The sequence below is a fragment of the Falco punctatus genome, assembly GCF_963210335.1.
Source record: "Falco punctatus genome assembly, chromosome: 4".
Lineage (NCBI taxonomy): Eukaryota > Metazoa > Chordata > Aves > Falconiformes > Falconidae > Falco > Falco punctatus.
In genome coordinates, this window is record NC_137583.1 from 71,177,324 (window position 1) to 71,191,367 (window position 14,044).

Consider the following 14,044-nt stretch of genomic DNA (forward strand, 5'->3'; position numbering starts at 1 on the left):
CGCGGGCGGGCGGGGACGGCGCCTCCCGGACGTGCTCGTCCTGCGCCCCGCTCCCTTCGGCTCCGGCGGGGCGGGCCGGGCCGGGCCGGCGGGGGAGCGGGCCGGGCCGGCAGGTGGCAAACGCAGCGCCTCAGGGGCTGCCGCTGCGCCGGCATCCGCGCCGCCACCGCCGGGCGACAGCCGCCGTGTCATCGCGCTGGCGGGGGGCGAGCGGGGGCCGCGGCGGGCCGGGGAGCCCCTGCGGCGCCCGCCCGGGGAGTGACGGCGCTGGGGGCCGGCGGCGGGTCCCCGCGGCCCCCCCGGCTCCCCGGGGGACGGAGCGGTGGGCGGCCGCTGCCCGGCTGTAGTTGTCGGCGCCTCCCCGAGCCGGGGCGGCTTCGGCCGCTCCTCACGCCATGGCTGCCTCGGTGGGGCCGGGGGCCGGGGCAGCGGCGTGGCGACAGCCCCGTCCCTTGGGGGTGTCCCCGGTGACGCCGGTTATCGCCGAGCTCCGTAAATAGCAGCAATGAGGCAGTGACAGATGCGCCAAAGTAACGTCCCCGGAAAGGCAAGGCGGTAGGAGCTACCGGAGGAAAATACCGTATTATATGCTAAATTTAGCGTCTCTTCAGCGCACCAAAAAGCCAGCCGTCACATTAGTTAGTGATTTTGTTCGCATATTATTGCGTTCTTGGCAAGCGGTGTCATTTTTTTCGTTAACAAGGCAAAACATCAAACTCCTGCCTCAGTTACCTTTAAAATAATCCCGGCACAGTCAGCGGTGGTGGTGGTGGTCCTGTGGTCCTGAGCATTCACCTTCGTAGAGAATTTACATTTTTGAGAGTGCTTCAGAAGCACCTTTGGTTTCGTGTGAAAGTAATTCTTTTGATTTAGTTTGCAGAAATCTATAATGCATGGCCAAAATACTGACATGTCATTGTGTTTTTATATTTACTGTACCCTAACATAGCTTTCAAAACATCAGTATCATAAGTAATTCTACTTTATGTTTCTTTGCAGTACTGGCATAAAGGATGTTTCCACTGTGAAGTTTGTAAAATGGCTTTGAACATGAATAACTACAAAGGATATGAAAAGAAACCTTATTGCAATGCGTAAGTATTGTAAATGTCAAGTCTTGCAGAAATGCACATGAAAAGAAAACCTGGCTGTGGATATTATCAAATAGGTATCGTCATGCTGTAAAAACTTAATCTAGAGATATAGTGGTGCAGTCTAGAGCAGTTTAGTATCTTTTCAGATGGTGTATTCTACTTGCATTGAAGTGTTAGGAGATGAAAATAATGGATTATCATGTGTTTAGGTAGTGTTTTAGTATCAGATGTCAGGATGCAGGTCCGTGCCTTCCAGAAAGTGTCGGATCTGGTGCTGTCTCGTATTTACAGTCATTATTGGCCTGCTGGATTACAGTTGTCCATTATGCAGCTCTCTGTTCATGCTTATGGACCTGGTCAGCATTTTGTAATAAGAAAACAAACAGAGTGCTTCTCTGTTGTGTAGTTTACCACAGACAATATCCTGTCAGAGATCGTGACAGGTTGTTTTTAAAACTGTTATGTTGTTCACGTATCTCAGATTGCTAAACTAGATATTTACAAAATCCCAGTTATCTAGTGCTTCGTACTGTTTTGTATTTTGCTTCTTTCTTAGATTTTGATAAAGAAAATAGGTTCATTTTGGTTGTAGAGTATAATCATTATTACTATTTTACATTATTACTATATTACACTTTTAGATTTGGTTATGTGGGTTTTGAAGAGTGCTTTGATGTTTGGCTTGCAACTACTGTAGAAGAGCATTTTAGTGCATGTAGAAAAAAGATGCTTATTGTGGTTTGTGCCATGCTGCTAAGATTTTCTAAGTGCGTATCAGTATGTTTTAATCTTTAGAAACAGTTATAATATGCTTTGTTAGAAGGATATCTGAAGAATTTGGAATGAAATTTGATCTTATGTTATATGTTACTCATTATTTTCACCTTTACATACTTTAAACAGGTTTTAAGAGACAGAATTTTGAAACTATAGGCATGATGTAATTTTTTCAGAAATATTTTCATATACTTGTGTGTGTGTGTATATATACGCACTCATATAATATCTTAAAATGTTTATTTCATGCTCAGGTAGATGGTCTATGGTTGGCCATTACTAGAATAGTTCAAAAGCATATGCGTATTTCTTCCAGGCTAAAATTGAATCTGGTCAGTGCTTATCTGTCTAAAATACGAGTTTTGTTATAAAAACACCTGTGCTGCCAAGACTTGAAACACCTGTTTCCAGTGGGCACAGTTGTACTTGGATTGCTTTAGGAACATACGGAGTTACATACATAGTTTTCTAGCTTTCCTTGAAGTGCTCTACAGTGTATGGGGGTGACATTAGACCTCTTGTAATAGTGTTGTTGGTTCCCAGTCTTAATGTGTTGTAGAGAAAGCTCTGTAGGAGGGGGATGTTCATGCTTCAACAAGTGACACAATACAGGTTGAGACTAACCTAGAGGTGATTTGCCCTAGATGAGACTCTGCTTGTGGTGCTATTCAAGTTGAAGTATTAATACAGGCTTACATCCTTTACAGGGATTAAAACCCTAATAATACTTTGGTGCTTTTTACCTGAATTTTTGTGGTTAAATTTCAGTGATGATGCTTTGGTTGCTTGATTTTTCCTACTTAATCAGATACTTACTTGTACTTAATAAAACTCTGTTTACAAAGTCTCTTCCATGCTATGCACTGGTGTTTCCATGCTGTGCATGTTTAACTTCTGTTGTAGCAGAGGTCTTTCATCTACAGAATTAGGCTATGTGGTATGTCTTTCTATTTATGGATGAGGGTAAATAAGGCAGATGGTTATGTTATGTACTGTTCAGGTGCTATTCTTCCTCGTAGTTGCTTTAATGAGCTTTGTAGTAGTGATCCTTGAAAAAAATAATCTCTGTCTTGGCAATGTCCCTCAAACCTCATATATGAAATGGGAAGAAACAACATAAACCCATGAAAGAACAGGTTTCTTCTATTTAAAAAGAGGCAAAATTTAATGTGAATGTCAGCAATGTGTATTCTGTTCTTAAGTGTTGGTAAACTTAACTTTGGTGGTTTTTTTTTTTTTTTTTGAGAGAAACTAATCAAATAATCTAAGTAATTTCAAGTGTTCTATAGAATCATGAAGGGAAGACCAAGGTGTGTTTTGTGGTTTCAACAAACTTTAATGTCCTTTAAAAGAGGGATAAGGTGTTTATGCAAAACTGTTTTGAGAATACAGTTTTAAATACTATATTTTGACACAGTACTCTTGTATCTCGATGGTTACTTATTTGCAAAGCAGACGCCATTATAGTATTTCAGATTATGATGTATCTTGCAATGTTCATTAGTAAGAGGCAAATCCATTTTTATGTTAAGTACTGCTTGATCTGAAAATCTGTGAAGAATGCAAATTTACTCAAACACCTACAAGTACTTGACAAAGAGCAATTACTGTTAGACTGTTTATTGAGGACATCCATCAATGAGAGTATAATTTTTAGATAAAAGTGAAGAAGTATGCACTATGAATAGGAGAGCAATACCATGAAGTTGTTTAGTAGGTGTGGAAGCCATAGTTAGCTTTTTGTAAGGACAAGTTGAAACGCACCAGTAATCTCTATCTGTTTGTTAGTTCACAGGTTAGATAATGCACTTGAGTATATTTTGTCCTTTAAACTTAAAATATTCCACTCTTTTTCAGAAATTAGTATTTTTTGCTGCATTAGTGGCAAAGATCAGAAGTTACTTTAACTGTGAAACATAATTGTGTTTCTATTAATACAAGAAAAATATACTGATTTCTGAATGTTCCATCTATGCTTTTGGTGGAGGAGGGTAAGGTCAGATGGATTAGCAGGAAGTTGCAAACCAAAAAGGAATATATTGTGAAATACACTAATTCAGTGACCATTAGAAAGGAGCAGAAATACTTGTAAATGCAGGATTCTGCTTTTTTTAAGGGCAAGTTTTTTGTTGGGCAGCTTGTCACATTTCCAGCTAAATGGTTGTATATGTTCTTTGTGATAAGGATACAGTGATAGCAAAAGTAATGACTCAGCTACTGACATAGTAGAACTGGTACAGGTCAAGAAGCTGAGTTGCCTAGTATTGCGGTTCTGATACTGCTTTTGTAGGTTGTAGGTTTATGAAAGGTTTTGCAGCTGGGTTAGAGGGAAGATTTGTCTATGTGTGCTTGTGTATAATGTGGCTTTGAAAAGAATGATCTTTGTGTTAGAGTTTCCATGAAGTTCCTTGATCTGTCTCCTTTAAACATTTCAGTTCTCTTACTTGTAGAGAAAAGACTGTACAACTTTGTTCCCTCTCTTTTTTATTATTTACATATTTTGTGAGCTGTTTGAGTCAGGATAGTTTATCTCTGCTTGTTTGTATAATGCTTAGCATATCATGCTTTTATCTCAGCTGGGACCTTTGAGTAGTACAGTACTCTCATGACGTATGGTATTGTGTTTCTCACTTTACTTGCATTCATGTTTCATCTGAAAGGTCTCGTACACAACATTTTGAAGCTTGTAGATGCTTAGCATGTGGACACTGCTAGGTTTACCTTAACTTTAGTCTGGCCTTTTATTTGCTGCCTGACGAGATATGCCGTGTTGCCTCATTTGTGAAATAATGTTGATGAGACTTAAGGGCTTGGTCTTGTAGTCCAGTTTTGCAGTTCAACCAGGTGCTGAATTGTGGGAAGCAGGTGAATGAGCAATTCTTTGTCTCTGTGAACATGCATATAGGTAGTAAAAGAAAAGTTAGGACAGGTAAAATGGCTTGTGTAATGATGATTTGTTAAATCAAGGTGGCTTTAATGCAAAGCTGAACCCATATTCCACTTTAATATCTGCAGATAGAGATTATTAAATACTTCTTTAATATATACGGAGATGATAAGAAGAACAGTTGTTGTTATTTGCAAACTCAGAACTGATTCTTCCAGCAGCAAATAACCCAAGATGATGCAAGGAAGTGAATAGCATTTTGGCAGCTAACCATCTGTGTACTAGTTCTCAAGCTTGTTAAATGATTGAATCATGTAGGATGATTATATGGTAACTTATTGTTACGAATATTCACATATATACTTTTTTTGACAGATTCACTAGACCAAAACACAAGACTACTTTTTATGCAAAATGTAGAAGCTGAAATGCATATTTTTGGAATGTTATCTCCGCATTAGCTATACCTGCTGATGCAAACAGACTTCCTGCATGTGTGAACACATCCAACAGAGATGTATTTTTTAATTTCTGCAAAACCTGAAAGCTTAAGCTTCTGCAGACCTGATATACTGTCTTGCCAAAGGCAAACAACCTCAGTATTTGAACAAATTCTTCTGAAGTATTTAGTATCTAAAATTTTGCTAATTGCCTGCAGACAGGTTAGCTTCATTCAAGTTTTTATTTATGACAGCCACCATATGGAATGATTACATAACTTTAACATTTAAATCTACTGTCATCAGTCTTAGCGTGGATTATTGACATGAAAAACTCATCACTTTATTTTTTCTAGATTTAATTTCTTTTTAACTTACGCCAGTATGAAATAGATATGCAAATACATTTGAAATATTGTGATGTTAGAAGAATTATACTGCAGTTTCGATCTGCAAGTGCAGTCAAGCTTTACATTTTAAGATACCATATAGGAGGGATGAAAAATGAAAAAGTTATTGTCTGTCAGCTTGGAAAATGTAAAAAAATGGTACAACTTTCTGTACAGTCAGATGGGCTGGAAAATGGATGCAGTTGTTTGTAATCAGTGGATCAATGTGGCCATTAAATAGAACCCATTGTCCTGAAAGGTAAACTTATGTATAGAAGTTTGGTTTTAGCTGTGAAACATGAGTGGGGTTTCTTTCTAGCAGTCAGAAAGCTTCTAGGAGGTGACTAGGAGTGTGATGATACTATTCTTACTAAAAATAGCTGGCTTTATCTTATTTTTAAGTATTGATTTCAACAGGTGATTATTTCTCAGTTTAAATATGGCAGGAAGAAAGAAAATGAGTAGGCAAGGAGCAGGAAGAATAATCCATCTGAAATATGATGGAGCCACTTCTAAGAGTTGCAGTAAAGAGAACACACAGAGTAAACAGATTTTTGTTTGCTAATTCTCCATCTTCAACTGTTACTGAACAGCTTATTTAGGGTAAAAAGGTAACGCTGAGTTTGGGTTGAGGAGGAAGGTTGTTTTGTAGCATGGTTAACCTTAGTCAGTTATGTGTGGTTTTTTATTATTTTATTTTGGGTTTTTCAGCTGTTTCTGATAATTAGATTTGTTCAAAAGTAAGCTATTACATAGGTCAACCCAAAATGGTCATTCTTATAAAAAGAAACAACTCAGAAACTCCCATGCAAATCTTCTAGAAAGCAAGAATTTGCACTTTATCTCTTTATTAATTTTGTGTATTGAAGACTTTCCTCTTAGGATGTAATAGAAAATCAGTAATGCAAGTAAGAGAACCACTAGAAAAACAGCTGGTAGGGGTCTCAAGTCAGAGCCAAATACACCCATGTCATTTAAGTCTGTTATTTCTTGTTCAGCATCCTATAAGTATGGACTTCAGTGTTTGAAAACAGTTCTGTCTCCCCTCAGCAATCTTTTCATTAAACACAACAGCTCTCTTTCCTCATAGATTGTATTTTCTGATAATCCTTGTTTCTCTGCCTTCAGTTATCTCCCAAGGGTATATATATATATGTGTGTTACATGTATATATATATATATAATTTGAATTGCAATACCCAATGGAGCATTACCATAACTGGTAGAACAGCAGATATGCCTATCAACTCATATATAATTTTTCTCCTAAGTCCCAGTATAGTCTTTGCAATTTTGTTGTTGTTGTTGCAAACCCCAACCTATTGTTAAGTCATCTTTAGATTGTTGTGGGCTACAGTTTTATCTTTCTATGCAGAATTGCTACCTCAGCAGTCGTTATTATCCATTATCTGAGCAGTTAATTGTTCTTGGCTAAGCACAGAATCTTCCATTTGCTTCTCATTGAACTAGATTTCCATTTTCCCCCAAGCTGTTTCTCCAATTTGTCAAGTTCATTTTATATTGTAATTTTGTTCTCTAATGTGCTTACAGCCCCCTCCTATCAAGCTATCAACCCTCCCACCAGAGAGCCTGTAAGCACATAGCAAATTTAATAAGTGTAATCTTCATTTCATCACCCAGGTTGCTAGTTGAAGGCCTGGGAGGGTATTGGGAGCAGTATGTACTGAGTAGTCTGATGTAGCCTTCCCTTCTGTAGTGAGCAGTGATGAATGAGTGAAGTACTTTATCTTCTCTGCCTATTCCTGGAGTGTTAGATCAAATGTTAAGTTCTGCATGAGAAAGAAAGTAAAATTGTGAAAGAACGTAACCATTGTGGATATTTATGCAATCTCTTCTTAAATATGAGGGACAGCTACAAGTAGAGGGAACATACATTCCTGCTGCTTGGTGCTGTATAGTATCTTACTTGGTTAATTGAGTATTAAGTCCGAATTACTATTGGTGGTATTCAGTAATGAAAAGGAAAGTAGGACGAGAAGCTGAGCCTATGTGATAGAACAATTGAAGTAGCTTTTTAGGCAAAATATATTTGAGTCTCTGAAAGGTGTTTGATATATATCTTTAACTCTTTGAAGAAAGCATAGGAAAACACTGCAGGAGTTACTGTATATGGTGCATGAGGCAGATGGTGGTTAGTTGCAAAGGAATTACTGAAGAATAATTGTTGCTGACAGTCAGCTGTTGGGAAGAGTTGAGAAGTTTTGAGTGCTTTGACTTTGAGTAATGGGATGCAAAAACATTTTGCAGGTTCCATTTCAGCGTGTTCAGTTGGCTGTGTCCTGATTTCATGTTTGATCAAGACCTGCATATGACACCTTGTATGTGCTGGTGAGTGTGCAGTGAGAGGTCTCTGTGAGCGTCAACAGGCCCCTTGGTTTGTGTTGTTGCAAGCTGTGGAGAGCACCACGGAGTGCTACAGCTTACCTGGAGCCAGCCTGCTTCTCTGCTGGTGCAAATGGAGTGGAAGAACTGTCTGGAGGGAGACGAGTTTTTAGGCGTTTTCTATCAGAGCAGGTGAATTCTCAGACTGCATTGAGCCAGTACTGTCACATCTAGTACCTGATGTGAACATAGGGTCTGTGTTGGGAATTCACATATTTTAATATTCTGTCCATTGGTGTAATTGCTCTAAAGGGACAATTACAATAAACAGGAAATATGCAAGTGAGTATTTTACATTTTGTTTTATTTTTATGCTAGAGTGCACTAAACATGATATTCAAAGCTATTAGCAAGAAAGGCTTATAGCAATCCTTGCTGTGTGGGATCCTGATCTGTTGCCAGTTTATGTCTTGGCTCAAGTAAACACATGTTTTTAATTTATATGACCACTGGTCATCGTACACTGCAGATAGTTTTTCCAAGGAAGAATATTACATCTCGTCAGTACCTGTGTCATAGAATATATTGAACAAAAATTCTTAGGAGACTGTAGTTACAGAGTCACAATTTCAGTAACTGGCATTTTCTTTGCTTCCTAGTATCTTAGACACTGCTGATGCTCAACGTAATCTTGATTTTTCTTAACAGCTGTTACTCTCCATACTCATTCCTAAAGATTGATAAAATTTGTTTCATTGTATTTACTGAAATATTTAGGCAACAGAACAATAGGTGAAATTTTTTGATTCTAGATAATTTACTTATTTGCATTTCATAGCTTGAGCTTTGGAAGAGGTGATAACTAGTTGTAGCAAGCTTGTGAAATCTTGATGGTATGTTTTGTTAACAGTGATTTTGATTTAACTGTTTGGGGTCTTAAATTTTCTAAGTCATAACATTTCCTATCATATTTGCCAAAGGACTTAAAAAAAAAAAAAAGTATTTTCACTTGGCTGAATTTTAATTTAGGTTCTGTGTAGCTCTGCTAATGCTGTTGATGGTTGCAAGTAAGTCTGCTATCCTGATAAACTCTATGTACTTCATAAAGCTTGAAGAAAAATAAGTGTATGTTCCAATCTTCCATGTTTACTTTGAATTTCCAGAGTTGGTGATGTCAGAATGACATCATGTCAGTCAGCTCAGTGTCAAGAAGCATGTTTTGCTGTTTGCATAAAATGTCATGGGAAGCTTGCTGTAATTATCCAGACAACATACAGTCTTGGCTGAGTGGTCAATTAATGTTATTTTTTAATTTTGAATATTGTGGTTTGCTTACAGAAACTTTGCTAAATTTAGAGATTGTAGAAGTTTCACTGAGGGCAGAGTCTGACTGTGTGATGTTGAGGTTCCTTGAAAAGGAGACAGTAGGCAGGACTTGCAAGGTAGAAGTTTGCCGTAAGTACTTGTTGAATAACTGGTCTGCCTGAATATAAGTGACACCGACCAGTTCATGCTGCCTGTAGTTATGTCATCTCACACAGCAACTTCTTGAAAAAACAAAAAGACACAGTTAATTCACCTTCTTGATTCTCAGATCAGTCCATTTCTTCTCTTTGTGCCTCCCTCTGCCTTCTGATGTTAGAGCTGACATTGCATGAGAGTTGGCCAAGCTATTTTCCTTTGCTTTCTGTTCATGTTGCCTGTATAACTTTTATTTGTACCAGGAGGAAGTCTGGGTAACGAACAGTGCAGAATTTTTAGTCTCTCATATTTCTTCCTCCACCTGACTCTCCTGCTCTCCTGCTCCAAATCCTCCTGTTCTCAGTTGCGGTGGAATTGTGTGATGGTAGCTGATCCCATAACATCCTAATAGGAGGAGGGCACAAAAATGTGCTATCAGTGTCACACTTGAGAGAAGACTACAGCAGCTTGGTTTTAAAAATGAAAACCTAATTGTAATTTGGCCAGTAATCATTTAAACATATATTGCAAAGACTTTTCTGGGAAGTGCATAGTTACTTTTTAAAGAGGATTTCTTAAAACGTAGAACTATATGGAAACTGTTTTAAATTTCCTCCCAACTTCACAGTTTCAAAAATTCACAGTAGATTCCCCACCCCGCCTTAGGAGAGCAAATGCTTGGAGGTGGTCCACCACCATGTTCTGCCTCTCTAAATGGCAGCATTTTTTACACAGGTGTATTGATACAATGCCAGTTTCACAAATTTAAAAATAAATTTGTTCTGTACTTACTTTAGTTACACCTCAGTGTGTTTTTTTTTTTTTTAACTTGGCAAACTAAATGTTAATAGCTGATTTTGTTTTGTTTTGTTCCGGTTTTAGTTTGGAAGAATTCAATATTTGTAATGCAATCTTTGTGACATCAGAAAACTACAAATAGAAATACTTAGGGAAAGATTTTTTTTAAAAAAAGGATGCTGATTTCAGATTTAATTAAAATGCAAATGGCTGGGTTTGTGGAGGAGAAAAGTGTTGAAAAGTGGAAAAAAGCATGGGCTATTTCTGCTAAATAGTGTAGAGTACCATACGTTCAACACAGTGGGGTATTCATTCACGTGTTGCATTGCACTGGTGTGCATCTGCGCATGCAACAGGGAGGAAATTTCTGATGATTTGCTAGGTTATACAAAAAGAAAGGGGGCCAATATGAGGATTTTGAGCAGCAGAAATGCTCAGTAGGTGGTTGACCGAGAAGATGGTTGCCACTGTTAGAACTGGCATGCTTGGTATGTTGCTGTAAGGGAGGTTGCAGTCTGTGTTTTTAAGAACCTGCCTGAAAATATAGATGTAGAAAAGCAAAGCTTCCTAAGGGACTCAAATATTTCTTTTTTTGGAGCTACAGTTTGTGTTTGTTACAGTGGTGCTAGCACCTTTGTTGATGTTAGTGTTTGATGGGTAGCAGAGGAGTGATATTGATGGGGGGTGAATAAACAGGAGTGCCTTTTGATAGAAGCTTTGTTCAAAAAAAGAGTTGCCAAATGGCCCATTGTGTAGGTGTATTTGATACAAATTTTGCTGTAACATAGGAAGATCTAATTTGAAGTAGTTGATAGGAATTGTCAGGCTATCAGAAAACAGATGAAGTTTGTTACAACAGTTACTAGCATAACTTGCTGAAACACTGTGGCATTAGCACAAAATTGTTAGGAAGGATGGGGAAAGGGAAAACCAGGCTGGAGGAAAAAATATCAAAAGATATATTTAGAAGAACAGTATTTTCTGGAATATGTGAAAGAAATTGACAACTCTAGTAAATGATACTGAGAAGTAAGTATTATGGGAAACTTAACAGTGATGATGTGTCTACTTACGCAAGGGGAAAAAAACAAACCAGAATGCATGCATGCAAAGAAAGCCAGCATAGACAGAAAAGAGAAAAAAATAATTTATAAAAATGTTTGTTGAGCTTTTCAGTTTAGCAACAGCAAACTAAATTTCTGAAATGGTCACGCTTTTGAGTCTTTGATTAGGAATGGGGTACTATCATGGTGTGTGATCAGTAGGGGTATGTCCTGAGCTTTTGGCTTATTTTGATCTGAAGGTCAAAAAGGAGATTAAATACAGTCATTCTCGGATAACTCACTATTTAAACTGCTATGTGGCTTATATTATAGTTGTGTCAGAAATGTTGGAAATCCGTATTAACAAGAATGGAAGAAGCTGGAAGAAGAAAAAGGAAGAGCAAGTAGATGAGCTTTGGTTGGGTTAATGGTCAGTCTGCTCCATCTCATGCTTCTCCATGCAGCCAGGTCTCAGTTCTGAGTTATGTTAATTCTGCAATTACTTTAATAAAAAATTGATACTCAGAATAGAATAAGATATACTTTTTTATATGAAATATATTTTAGTTTATTGGCACTGCAGGTACTGAAGACTTCATCCTGATTTAAGGAACTTGCAGTAAGGTTTATTAATTCCTGAGAAATATCAGGACAACTGGAAGAAAGTATAGTTTTTCACTTAATTTTATGCTCCATGAAAAGTGTTTCTGTGCACTAAAATAATAAGCTACTAAGCAGTGTGCCCAGGAAGATGAAAAGCTTGAGGGGGAAACTAAGAAGTATGGTGACAGTTGTGTGAGAATGAGCACAGGATATATGATTAGTTTTTCTGGTAGTCTAATGCAAGCAAGGGTATATTGCAAACTTTCTTTTCTTCCAGTGAGACGAAGGCAGATATTCTACTGAGCAGTAATAATTTACGTTGGTGCTGTTAATGTTTTGCACTTACTGATTATGAACAATAATCATAGCCAAAGAATTATTTTTGGAGTTTGTCTTGAAATGTAAGAGATCATCTGTTTCTGTAGGCTACTAAGCTGCTTCAGAATTCAGTACTATTCAGTACCTACGAATATTTTCATAAAACTTGGAAAACTTAAAAATAATTTATAAATAGGGATTTCTGTACTTGTTACTTCAAGAAGTTTGGAAAGGCATTCTGAGGTCCAAACACAGGCTGGTCAAGCCTTGTATTAATTCTTGCTTGTGCTAAAGACTTTCAGGATTGACTCTTGTCTTTGCGGAGGAGAGATTTGAAAGAGTAGCGTCCAATTTCTTGAACTGACTAAATGCTTGAGTTTCACAACCATGCTACTACTGTTTCAAGCCTCATTTGGGTCAGCAGCAGCAGGAGTCTTTCTTACTGCCTGAAAGGCAATTACAGATTATGTCTCCTATGCAGAATAATAGTGTATGTGGAATAAATTAACAAAGGGAAAATTTAAGCTTGTCAAGCTGGATATGGATGCAAAGGAGACTGTAATGTGCTTTTAGAACTTTAAGGCAATAGGGTAAAAATGGTTATTTTTCTCTAATTACTTATTTCACCCTGAGGACAATGGCAGCTCCCCTTTTTCATAGCTTTCTCCATCCATCCTGTCACTTCTGCTGTGCTGGAGATGTAGGCTCTGGCAGACCTAGTTTGGTAAGCAAACAGGCCCTTTTGCTTTCTTCTGCCATTTTTCTTTGTGCGTTGGCAAAGCCACCTGGCTGTTTGGTGTCAGCTCTCTCCAGTGAGTTTCTCATCTCCATTGCATGCCTCAGGTGTGACAGTAATTCAGCATCTGATGTGCTGTGAGCACTGCCTGTGGTGTGTGAGACAGGTGTGACTCCCTTGTATTTTCCATCTGCACTGTTTGTATACATCTTGGGTCTTGTGTAAATGTGTCAGGGTCTCTTTTTGATGTCTTCAAAAACACTGCTCCAATAAGGCATTACTTCACAAATGGGATAACAGATATTAATACATACAGTTAACAGTAACTATACATCTTACAAAGAAATAGGAACTGCATGTTCGGGGACAAACTTATAATGGATCTTTAAAGTAGATTATCAGTTCATAGTAATAATTAATACTATTTAATTTTACACCTGTTATTATTTTTTTCAGTGGAATGATTTCTTACCAGGAGATTTTTTGCATGAATCATGAATCTGCCAGTTTCAACCCCCCCTACCCCCCTGGTAGGAATCTGTGTTTTAACTGTGTTGGTTTTATAGTACCAGAATGCTTAATTTCATGGACAAAGTATTTAGCTTTGTTAGTTGGACTTATTTTGCTTAGGTGTATTTTACCAAAGAGCACATTAAAATATTATGTGTATTAATTATATACATTAGTTTTATTGTAGTTGTATATTTAGAGTTATGATGAAAAATTACAAAATAGAACCTATGAATGTGGAAGGAGATAAAATGCATTATTTTCAAGAGCATGGAGTTGTAACATAGCTGGGGTTCTTTACTATAGCTTCCGAGGAATAGCTGTTTTAAGGGAAAATGTTTTTTGAAGAACATTTCGAATATTAAAAAAAATATTCCACATCACGGTTCTTCTCAAAAAAGAACTTTTCCCCAACTACATGTAATGTTAAGAATGCTTTGCATATTCATGTAACTGGATGTGAGAAGCTCTGCTGCTCCGTGAGGTATGGGAGGAAGTTTAAAGGAAATTCATGGTAGTGATGGCCTTGTGGAGCACTTCAACACACGGACTTTATAGCTGTTGCTGTCTCCAGTTTTTATTTTTGTCTTATTAGATATATGGGTTTTTTTTAATTTTATCAGGGCTTTATTAACAACTATGTTG

At 37.8% G+C, this 14,044-nt stretch overlaps 1 protein-coding gene across 3 annotated transcripts in view; it reads left to right on the forward strand.

Moving 5' to 3' along the window:
- NEBL (nebulette) overlaps window positions 1-14,044 on the forward strand; it is a 309,240-nt gene that overhangs the window by 27,154 nt on the left and 268,042 nt on the right. For 2 of the 3 annotated variants that reach the window (XM_080382351.1, XM_080382349.1), the window contains exon 2: window positions 1,000-1,094. In XM_080382351.1, the coding sequence (XP_080238477.1) occupies window positions 1,000-1,094 (95 nt within the window). Of the gene's footprint in view, window position 1; window positions 856-999; window positions 1,095-14,044 lie in introns of those variants that run through there. The other variant, XM_080382350.1, reaches the window with a different exon arrangement.